At 39.3% G+C, this 12,089-nt stretch overlaps 3 protein-coding genes across 6 annotated transcripts in view; 1 reads left to right on the forward strand and 2 right to left on the reverse strand.

Moving 5' to 3' along the window:
* The window catches only part of LOC101484621 (ral GTPase-activating protein subunit beta), a 39,727-nt gene extending 39,025 nt beyond the window's left edge, over positions 1–702 (reverse strand). For all 4 annotated transcript variants that reach the window (XM_076884574.1, XM_024802835.2, XM_024802833.2 and 1 more), the window contains exon 1: positions 508–702. The gene's annotated coding sequence lies outside the window, so the exon portion shown is untranslated. The remainder of the gene's footprint in view (positions 1–507) is intronic.
* The window catches only part of LOC101483893 (galectin-related protein), a 94,250-nt gene that overhangs the window by 63,936 nt on the left and 18,225 nt on the right, over positions 1–12,089 (forward strand). The window lies entirely within an intron of this gene.
* Positions 3,334–11,232, reverse strand: rrp36 (ribosomal RNA processing 36). The gene is made up of 8 exons (XM_024802852.2): positions 11,130–11,232; positions 8,346–8,700; positions 6,210–6,342; positions 6,058–6,124; positions 5,870–5,974; positions 5,636–5,713; positions 4,133–4,250; positions 3,334–3,802 (listed from the first exon to the last, which is right to left on the reverse strand). Exons 2-8 carry the CDS (start codon positions 8,665–8,667, stop codon positions 3,651–3,653), a joined length of 975 nt encoding a protein of 324 aa, XP_024658620.1. The 5' UTR covers positions 8,668–8,700; positions 11,130–11,232; the 3' UTR covers positions 3,334–3,650.

A 12,089-nucleotide genomic window follows, 5' to 3' on the forward strand; every position in this document is an offset into this window, starting at 1 on the left:
CTAACATGTGAGCCTGAAAGTGTTCAGCTCACGGATAAAATTATCTAAACTATTATAAGGTACAATTACGCTAATGTAATCTGAGGTTAATGTCTTACCGTACAATACAATTTGTTATACAATCTATAAATTCAACTGATACAGGATAAAGTGGTTGTTTGTTATTTTGAGTTCATCTAATTTGAAAATATCTCTTCACAGTGTCCATATACAGTCCTTCTCTTAAGAAGAATAGACAGTGGTTAGATGGAGAGAGAAAAGCAGATAATAAAAGAAAGTGAAGGACACAAAGTAAATTGAAGAATAAGATGTGCTGTTGCAAGACATTTGATCACTAAGATCAGGGTGTTTAAATAAAAGTAAATAAATAAAGTTAAGTAAATAAATAAGTCCAGCTTGTATTGAAATAGTACTGCAGTAAATATACTTCCAGAGAAATGAAATACTGATTACAAGACAGTTCAACATTTCTAACAGCAGATTCCACATGAAACTGAAGTATCATACCTGCACAGGTGAGTCCAGCTGAATGGTTTGCAAGTGAAATTCTTCGCTACCACCTGCTGACACCAACAGTGAAATCAAATCAGTTACTCTAAGGCAAAACTTTAAGCTTCAAGTCACCTTCTGCTGCTGCCTTCAGGGTCAGTTAGGAAATGTGACATTTCAGTCAGAACCGGTTTAACTAGAGGTGTACCTCTTGAGCTGTTATTGCCAGACTGCAGCAAAGCACGGTGTGCAGAGACAGTTTTTAGCTTACATTAAACAGATGGATTTAGTATCAACATGTAGGACCTTCCTGATAGGTTGGTGTCATGTAATGACTCTGTTTGTTTTACTGAAAAAGCTCCATGTGTTAGAGTCCAAACCAGTAATTATCTACTGCTGTTCATTCAGATGCTGCTCTCAGCAGTAGTTGGTTGCTCAAAATGTTCCCTAAGAACATCTTGATGCTCAATCATCCAGGTAAGGAAATTCCAAAAAGTTGATTCTGTTCATCTGGTCGTAGCGTTTTCAGTGGGAGAGACATTTAGTCACTCATCCAAGTGACTTCTTCAGTCTCAGCTGACTGCAGGTTTCCCCAACCTTATAAACAGCACCTTTTCACAATGACTGAAACTAGCGCTACTGAATGTGAGGTCAGTTGCTTGAACATTAACTGTCATGACCATTGATCAACAGCCACTGATTAACAACCACTGATCAAAGACCATGAGTATCATTCACAGAGAGTTGGGGAATGGCTGCAATCACAGCATTGTAAGATGGTGACAGATGTACCCTTAAGCCCCCTCCTCGATTTAGAGATGGTCTTTCCCTTTTCACATTAATGGCCTCCTCCTCTTTCAATTATGACGTTGAAAGAGTGTCCACTGGCCTGTAGGTGTAAATAGATTGTGGAGTCCTGGCCTGATGTTAGCTCTTCTGTTTTGTGCCACTGGCTTCGCCAGAGGTTGTTTAGTTTCACCGATGTATAAATAAGGTAATATAGATCTTTATTGTCATTGTTACCAGAACAATGAAACAAACAAAATATATAAAAAAATCGACAGGTACAGTGTAAGGAGTAGGATCAGTGCAGTATAAAGTGTGATGTGATTGCTTGTATTGCACTTTGAGTAAGGGGTAGGAATGCTGGTTGCTATTGTACAGTTATATAATAGAGGTATAAAGTCACAGCAATTCACCAGGCACTTAACGGTGTACAATATATAACTCTATTTGTGTGGAGGGACCCGATCTTTGGAGTGGATACATTTTTGGCGCAGCGTGTTTTGGGGTTTAAAAGCCGCAGAGAGAGAATGTTCTGATACTTATGAGACATAAGGGATCACTGAGGGTTTTCGCTTAGGCAGCAGTTGTCCTTTTTTCCTGGATCGGCTGGAGCTTTCTTTAGGCGCCTTCCCAGCTTTGACAAATGTCCAGCTGGGATAGCTACATTTACTCAGAGCCTTCTTGATGTGATGTTCTTCTGCTTCCCTGGCCGCTGTGTCTGTGGGGATGTGTTCGCTCTGTGTTGTAGCATCCTGATGACACCCAGTTTCTGCTCCTGTGGATGATGAGAGTCAAACCTTAAACACTGATCCGTATGCGTAGGTTTCCGGTACACATCAGCTTTTAGATGTCCCTCATTACTGATGGAAATCTCAGAGTCTAAGAAGGCTAACCTGCCACTTTTCATATCCTCCCTGGTGGAGTTAATGTGATCAGTGAATTGTGGTATGTTCTAACATTTGATTTTCACCCATCCATATACCTGAACCAATAGCTTGGTGGTGTTCCAGGGTAGGATAACCAAGCCCTCTTTTCCATTTCTTCCATTACAGTTTGGCCACAGTGGGTGAAACTGGGGAACCCATGGCACAGCCATGTTTCTGCCTGTAGTACTGACCTTTGTGTGTGAAATTTACAAAAGAAGGTTAGGGATGAAAAATCTGACTATTTTACCCCCCAAAACAAAATGTAATCATAGTTTGTGATGTAAATTCTGTTCATTTGATCTAAAATGAGGTCAGATAATTGTCACAACTGTCACATCCAAAAGTTCTCCTGGCATTGTATGAAAAGCAAAAAAATCTAATGGTTTTGAATTACACAGCATCAAGTAGTCAGTGTGCAGCTTGTATAACAGTGTAAATTTTCAATCACAGACCGGAACAGAAACACTTTCTAGACACAAATAACTGTTTCTGCATCAAATTAATATCATCTAAATACATTACAGATGAGAGGAACTGATAACTAGCTCCAAGTGTTACCATTTTATTAGCCACCAGCCACTAGCTTAATAAGAGATAGCCAGTATGGGCTACAAACAGTTCAGTGACTGACATTAGCGTGTGCCTTGGACAGGTTCACATTTAAACAGGTCAATATTTCAATGTTGTTGAAACCGGGCTTCACGAGGATGTCAGTTAGTAAGATGCTTCACCAAGTTTTTTCCCACTATTGTTCATGTGTACAGCAATTACTATGGGAGGGAGGGGGCTATTTGGATAACTGTGTGCACCAGTGTCCTGCCAACTTGTTTGGCAGCTGGTGGAAGCAGAGTTGGCATTATTGCAAATGAGTATCTAGCCAAACGGTTAACCCTGCTCAGAACATATACGACCTACTGTACTCACATACATATAAAATACAGTTGTTTTAAGAATTCTGAAGTCAATAGGTACTGCAAGTATCAGTTCTCATCCCTAATTGAACCATGATGCAGCGAAATGCATGATATTTTCACTGCATAAAAAAGGCTATTAGAGTGCAGGAAAAGGACATTCTTCATTTTTAAAAGCACTTTCTACTCAAAAATTAAACAATGAACAAATGAAGATCAAAGACACTTAAATACATCACTTTATTGATTATTAACAAGTACATGTTTTATAGATTTGACACAATGATACAATGTCCTGCGTTTGATAGCTCAAGTATCAATGGATGAAAGAAAGCTCAGATATCTGAACATAAATGCACTGAAAGCATTATCAAATAATAGCGACTAAGTCAGAGTCCCCAGCAGCTTCGCCAGCTGAGACGCTCAGCTCCAGCAACTTGTTTAGACCCTGGGGATGCCTGCCAGACTGATGCATGAAGGGTTTTCTATCAGAAGAATCTTTTAAATGATTTGACAGTTTTTAATGACACTTGACGCCTTAGACAGCCTTCTTGCTCTGCAGCTGTTTGGGCAGCTTTCTGCGGTCCTTCATGGCGTTCCTCTTCCTCTTCTTGCTCAGGAAGTTGTCCAGTTTGCTGCTCTTCTTCAGCTCTTGGTATTTTTCAGCCAGCTGCAGCTTTTTCATGTCAGCTAGAATCAAGAATAATTGAAAGAACAGTTATTAAAACTTCCACTACCTTCACAGATACTGTCACTGTTTATTTTTTACAGAAATGAAAAGAAAATCAATTCTTATCAACGTTTCTTTTTTCATGATTGCCATCTTAAATCAGAATCAGAATACTTTAATAATCCCTAAGGAAATAGTCTAAGTCACAGTTGGGACCACAGGTCAGTGTATTCCTAATGTCAGTCCCAGTGTGAATAAATGGGAAGGAATGCTGGGGCCAAATACTTAGTGAATCAATAGATGTGCACATTGAAAATAGGCATTCTGAGATCTAGTGATGATCTTCTTACATTTCTTGAAGAAGAATGGTTTTCCACCCTCACTGGCTCTCTCTCTCTGCTGTCTCTTGAACTGCAGCTCTCTCTCTCTCTGCTGCTCTTTGCTCTTCCTTGCTTGGTCTTGGTTTTCCTGCACAAAGTCAAAATTGACATTAAAAAGACCTCAGACGAATAGAACCATGCAAAGAAATTGTAATTGTTTCCATTTATTGTTGCTACCGCGCACGCACGCACGCACGCACGCACGCACGCACGCACGCACGCACACACACACACACATTATAACCCATGCAAAGAACAAAAAACACACCCCTGAAAATAGCCAGTTACACAGACTGGAGTGAAAATCACTGGAAAAAGCAGCAAATGTTTAAAGAAAAACTTTGAGAGCCTGGAGAACTGTTGCATGCAAACAGAATATTGATGCTGCACTGGCCAATTTGATGTTTGATGACCTCATGCAATGCATTACTATAACATGTAAAGTCAAAGTCAAATTTATTTATATAGCACATTTAAAACAACAACTGTTGACCAACCTGCTGTACATTTAAGACAAAAGAGATAAAAGATAGGAAGACATGATAAAAATTTAAGGAAGAAGAATAAAATGAGAAGATCTGGATAAGAAATAATACAAGGAATAAAAGTGGGTTCAGGTTTCAGGTTTTGAAAGTGTCCAATGTTGAGGAGGTCTTGAAATGAAGGGGACGTTTGTTCCACAATTTAGGAGCAGTCACAGCAAACAGAGGTCTCCTCTGTGCTTTAATCTTGACCTCAGGGCAGCTAGGAGCATTTGATCTGCAGACAGTGATCTTGCAGGAGTGTACCAGTTTAAAAGATAAGAAAGGTATGAGGGTGCTAACCTCTGCAACATGCAAAAATGAATAATAAAATCTTAAAATCAATTCGAAAACTAACTGACAGCCAGTGTAAGGATGCCAGTATGGGAGATATGTGCTCTCGCTTGCGTGTGGCAGTTAGTAACCGTGCTGCAGCGGTTTTGTTTTTATTTTGTTAAATTGCAAAGTACTTTTACACATACTGCTGAAAATGCTGTTTGCCAACTACAAGCAACAGATTGCTTGCTGGTGCAGCCCTTTAAGAGGTCTGTAGCAACAAGAGGTTGATGATGCATGCTCCTTATATTGCACCTGCTCCTTTGCATGGTACATATAACTGCCATATATCTGGTAGATACTTATGTTACTATGTATATTCCCTGTGTGTAGTTAGCTCTATAAGTCTACTTTTTGGCTTCTCTTTTTTTCTTATTCTAAAGGAATCTACACGCTGCTAACGGAGAGATGCCAAACTGTGTTTCACTGTTCTTGTAACAATAAAGATCTATTCTACTCTATTCTCTTCTATGATTTCATAAATCAACAAACTGAAATGCTTTTCAAGGAAGATGCTTAAATTGTAAAACTATTAATGCGTTTCTAGTTTTTCTTGATAAAAACAAAAAAACTAAACTGCATAATTAAAAGTGAATGAAAGGCAGCAAAGACTCACCATCCTCTTCAAAAGGAACTGCAGTTTCTCCTTCGTCTGGCTGTTTTTCTTTATTCTCTTCAGCTTTTTCTGAACAATCTGCAAATAACGAAAATGGTACCACTGTTACTCTTCTCACACTAACTGAAACAAACAAGTTTTACAACTGTTATCATCTTAGATTTTTCAGCCTACAGTTAAAAATGTCTTTTTTGTTTCTCTTTACATTCAGCACATTGTCGTTCATTTTCTCACCTCCTTCTCTTTGTGTCGGATGTCATTAATGAACTTATAGGTCTTCTCAAAAATCTCTGGTTTGTATTCTCCAGACAAGTCATCAAATCGAGGATCTCTCAGCGTCTGGAGGACAGAACAAAAACCAAATCTGTATATACATGAGTGCTTGTGCATTGAACTCAACACTGGAGATTTTCTCCACTCACTGGTTTCTTGACGGGGATGACCTGTCGGAGGAATGGTGCTGGTTTCTTGGCTGAGAGTTCCACTGGCCTGAAATCACAAGCAGACCGTAAAGCCCTGCAGGATTTAGATGAGGAAAGTCTAACAGTTGTCTAAGCAGGCTGAGAACGTTCACCTGTTCTTGTTTAGTCGTTTCTTCTTGCTGGACTCGTGACTCCTGTTGCTGCCATAGGCAACCGTGTTGTAAACTTTGGTTCCCACCTGGTTCTGCAGTTTTACAATGTTCTCAAATGACATGTTGGACAGCTCTGGAAGGGTTGAAGAAGACAGAAGGGGATTTTTTGCCAGAGAGACACTGCAATTAGTTATCACGCGCAATTATACATTCAGCACTATATTGGGTTTGTGGCAGAAAAAGAAAACAAACGGGGGGGAAAAAACCTTGAAAAAAAAACCCAAAAAGCATACAGCAGCTGGAACACAAAAATATGAAAACGCACAGATACATAAATCAACAATCTGTGTTTGTGTGTGTCTGTCATGAAAAGTACTTGAAAATGAGGGTGGGAACCCTATGCTGGTCAAAATCCTATTTGTCAGGGCAGTTAAATGAGGAGCACCACAACAGGTGGTGGCCAGTGAGAACACGAGACGAAAAGCACTGTGTTTGCTAGTTAATTCGCCTGCACTGAAAGTAGGGCTGCACGATTAATCGTTAGAAAATCGCGATCTCGATTCATGCTTATGTGCGATCTCATTTCCAAATGACAACGATTTAAAAAAAAAAAAAAAAAAAAAAAAGGACGACGATTGTACCGCATTTTGATCCGGGACGTACTCTGCATGAAAACAAGCGCTCACTCTTCCTGCTCAACAAATGACAAGGGCGGAGCCTTATACCACGTGATACAGAAGCTGTGCCGTGTGATGCTAAAATTAGCAGGGAAAACACAACGGAGAGCACGTCAGGGATGACGAGAAAGTGACAGGAGAAAATCCGTCCCGGTCAACCACCCAAACATCAATAACGGGAACCTTATACAGCGCTTCCCTTTACCCGTCGAACTCCCACAGGCACAAAGAAATTACGGAGGCTATCACTTATCACCTGACCAAAGATATGGCTCCATCAACACTGTGCAAAACGAGGGATTTAGGAAAATGATCAACACCCTAGACAAACGCTACACAGTGCCGTCCCGCAACTATTTTTCTATTGTTGCACTACCTGCTCTGTACACGCAGCGTCGAGCAACGGTGGAGACGGAATTTCAAGCAGTACAACATTTTGTTGTTTTTATGTTTATTTATTGTTTTTATGTTCAGTCTCAACTGTTACGAAGTTGATGTGCAGTTAATAAGTGCAATAAATATTTATACTGGAAAAGAAAATCGTGAGAGAATCGTGATCTCAATTCTAAGCCAAAAAATCGTGATTCTCATTTTATGCAAAATCGTGCAGCCCTAACTGAAAGCATGCTCTGATTGTAGGTGGCTAAGAAAAAAACAAAATAACAACAACAAATGGATGTTAAAAAATTCCCAATGGTTCACACTAGGGCTGTTCGATATAACGATATATATCAGATGACGATATAAAAACATCTATCGTTTCATTTTACGCTATCGTTTGTTTCGTGGTGTCGCAAAATAAACTGTTTACGACAATATTTTTTCATCGTTTTGATGTCACTGTAGTGGCTATATTCATTTCTTAAAGTTCTCTCTTTCTCTTATATTTTATATAACCACACTACTGACGGACAAGCGCCTGTTTTTATGCGTTGTGGTTAGCAACAACGATGGTAACACCATCGTGTGTCCGCTTGTTTATGTTCCACATAAACCTTTCACAATAAAGCTCAAGATCCTGTTGAGACTTTTCAAAATAAACTGAATCACGTGAAAGAGCAGATTATTTACGGATGAGAAGTAAAAAAGAGCCGCCAGGTCGAGCTGCCCGAGATTCACAGAATTTACAGAAAATGTTACATTTTTGTGATTTATATCGTTATCGGACGATGGAATTCTTATATCGGGATATGAGATTTTGGTCATATCGCACAGCCCAAGTTTACACTTCCTAACTGAACAGAATAATATCCTCTATACAAACAACATACACACAAACACACTTTTGTGGCCAATCGCACAAACAGGGCTTACGTCAGCACTTAAAGGTAACGTGGTTGTAATTATAGCTGCACCACCCATACTTAGCCACTTTACAAATGGCAGATGTAACCTGCAGGTCACGCTTCACCAGTTTGGCATCGTAATGTTCATATTCTTGAGCTGCAGACACACTCACCCTTTCTGATGTCTTCTTTTGTTTGGAGTTCATTGCTGCCACCAGCATCTTCTGGGTCATCATCACTGTTGCCATCCTCTTCATCTCCCTCTTGTTCTTCATCATTATCAGATTCCATCTCATCACTGCTATCTGATCGTTCCTCATCTTCATCAGTCTTTTCCTCTCCTATTTTGTAGCACTGATCTTCCTCCTCAGTCCCTTTTCTCTCAGTAATCAGTGCAAAGTTCCTCTCCACATCAGACGACTCCTCATCGCTGCTGCTTTCTAACCCTTTCTTCTTTGAGCTCGGCAGCTGTTTCTGTTTCTGCTTCTTCTTCATCTTTGTTTATGAGGTTGTAGTAGACGCAGAGAGCTACCGGAAACAAAACAAATATGAACTATTTTACGTGGTGCTGAGTTTGTCATAATTATTCAACCCTACAAAGAAAAAAGCGTTCTTAGGCTACGTTCACACTGCAAGCGAAAGCGCATCAAATCCGACTTTTTTGACCCTATGCGACCCATATCTGATCATGACAGTGTGAACGGCACAAATCCGATATTTTCAAATCCGATCTGGGTCACTTTGTATGTGGTGCTGAATCCGATACATATTTGACGTTTTAGAAAGTGACTGCTGTTTGATGGTCATGTCGCTTAAATCCGTCTTTTACGTCACTGACACAAGACAGACGCCAATTATCAGCGCCGGAGAAGACATCACGAACGCTTCCTGGCCATCCAGTGTAGATGTCAGAGAAACTGTTGACAAGACAACGTTGGAGAAACGTGAACATTTTCTTTGTACTGTATAATCTGCAGATTCTGACAGAAATCTGCAACTATCCTTTGAAGCACCGCTCCTCTCTAAAACAGCAATAAGGATCATTATTAGGCCAAATGTAAATAACAAAATAACTTTATAACTTAAAGCAAAATTGGGAAACGTAAAGTCCGAAACAAGTCTTTATATTAAGGCCATCAGTCAAACAATACTGTTTGGTCTGGGTCTAAACAGAGCGCGTTGTGTGTGACGTCTTCTTTTGCGCATGCGGCCGCTTTGAGCGTTCACACTAGAGCGCGTTTGCTGTCATATTTTATCTGTAGTGTGAACAAGCAGACAAAAATATCGGATTTGATCCAAAAATCGGAATTGAGCATTAAGACCTGCAGTGTGAACGTAGCCTAAGAGTTTCAATCTTTCTAATGACGCTTTCCGCCAAGCGCAGCAGCACTGAGCAGGCAGGTACTGGTGTCTGCCAAAAACTGATTTCCAGTATTTGCCAAAAACGGATTGCTCGTATTTAAACTGTTATAAGTAACTTGTTGGGCTATAATATGTGAAACATATGTCAAATGCATCCCTCATGGATGACATAGTCATCTTGAGCCACAAACAACATTCGTGTAACAAGGTAGAAGACGCAATCAGTTTTTGGCCGTGACTTTATATAACCTTTATTTATGCAGTTTAAAAAAAAAACAAAAAAACTCATTAACATTACAAATGTCTTTTGTAAGAGTAAGTTGGCCAAGAGGACAGCAGAAATGGCAGCAAATATTACAAGTTCTGTAAAAATATTTTAAGTGGGGATAAAGGACCGGATTGGTTATAATGTAAGTACAATAACACAGAGTTATAAAGATACTTGAAAAAACAGATAATTTTTTTAATTCATACATATATATATACACATACATACATATATATACACATACATACATATATATACACATACATACATATATATATATATATATATATATATATATATATATATATATATATACATACATACATATATATATATATATACATATATATATATAAACGCTGTTTACCGAAGTCTATTTACCAACAAACCTAAAGATATTACACATAAAAAAAATACACGGAAACATTGGAAATCGCTTTTTGGCACAACACCGGTCTGTGCGCCATCTTGCATTAGATGTGTTACACATTAATAAATACGCTTCTCCTGCACTCCATTGGCACAAGTGGATTTTCTTTCTTATTAAAAGCTGAGCTGACATCAACGTGGGCGCTCCTGAAACGTCTCTTAAAGTTTTACCAGCTCTTTGGGGTTTTTGTACTTTCATGATGCATAACTTTAAAAGCGCAGATTGACGGAAATAACCACACACCATATAGCAACTAGCAACTCGGTGCTAGCTAATGATCGATGCCGCTGGATGAAAATGTGATCTTGAAAACTAACGAATATTAATATCAGTACTTTCTATTAATCCTAGCAAATCTTTCCGAAGACTAAAATGTAAGTTTTCACTGGTTCATAAGGACTACGGTTACCTAATAGAGCAAATAACTGCATGGGAAATTGCATACATAATGTATCTCGTGAATTGTATTCGCATTTGCTTGTCTAACACATGAATGGGGATTTTACGGCAGATTTATTCGGCTTTGATGAGCGCTGAACTCTGATTCGGGTTATATGGAGCAACAATAATAATTCCCAGGACAGTCATCGGTATTTTACCCACGGAAATGGCGTCATCTCGTGTACAGTGTTTACTGTCAGGAGACTTGTTAGGTGTAACATTCACAAGCAGGATTAACAGCTAGTACATGGGGAAACATAACAACTTCCACAGTCTTTTCTTATCTGGATGAACACCGCGCTGAAAATCAAATGTGTTTTTAAATGAGCTGCACCCTCCCTCCAGGCCAAAGAGCGAGCGCGTTATAGACACAACAACCTGAAACAAGCGCAAACGTCATCCAGCTTATTAAGTCTGCTCGTTCCTGTATTTCGTATAAAATAAACGTCAACACACCTGGATATAGAGCCGCTGTTAAGTCGTCTTTTCCTAAGTTCCAAACACACGTGTGTCGATATAGCGTACCCCCATTACTCCAGGAAGCTAAACAAAACACTTCCTGTTTCAAATTAAAAGTTTCACTGAGAATTTTTGTTACGAAAAACACCAACCTTCAGTGTTTGATATAAGAGCTAAATTTAACCAGTGTTAAGCTAATGATAATTGTAACTCATGATAAATGTTTCTGGCACATGCTCAGCTCACCTCCAAATTCAGCCACTCTTGGCTCCAAAATAAAATGGAAAACAAACAAAGAAAAAATAATCATAAAACTAGGACATCTTACTATTCATTACTGCCTGAAGAAAATAAGAATAACCCAGGTTAAACTCAGGGTTCTTGCCAGGCCAACAGAGAGTCACATGTCTACTGAGCCAAGCATTCCTTTAACCTTACCTACTGTAACAGTTGCTATTGTAATGCAGTGTATGACCACATGGCGGCGCCTCCTGTCTCATGACTGGTGTGTCACCCCCTTTTTGTTCTTCTTCGCACTCCTCCTGTAATGGATGCTCCCGTGTGTACGCGGACTAGTGTGCTCTTTAGTAATGTGTGGTAGAGGTAGCACTTTTATTTTTGATATTGTAAATAAATGAGTACTTTTTGGAAAGTCAGAAGCTGTTGCTCATTCGCTACCCAGCTGCACACCTCCGCGGCTGGCTTCATCTCCACCGCACGTTACACTACTAATGAATTAACAAGTTTCTTTAAAAAATAAATGAAATTGCATTAACAAATTAAAATCTTTCTGTGTTCAATAATAACTTCCACCAAACCATCAATGTGTCTGGTTCTGCTGGAGGCTTCTTCCATTTAAAAGGGAGTTATCCTTTTCACTGTCATCAAGTGCTTGCTCAGAGGAGGTCATTTGATAGTTTTCTCTCTATTATTGTAGTCTTTACCTTACAGTATAAA

This window comes from Maylandia zebra, linkage group LG6, assembly GCF_041146795.1.
Source record: "Maylandia zebra isolate NMK-2024a linkage group LG6, Mzebra_GT3a, whole genome shotgun sequence".
Taxonomy (NCBI): domain Eukaryota; kingdom Metazoa; phylum Chordata; class Actinopteri; order Cichliformes; family Cichlidae; genus Maylandia; species Maylandia zebra.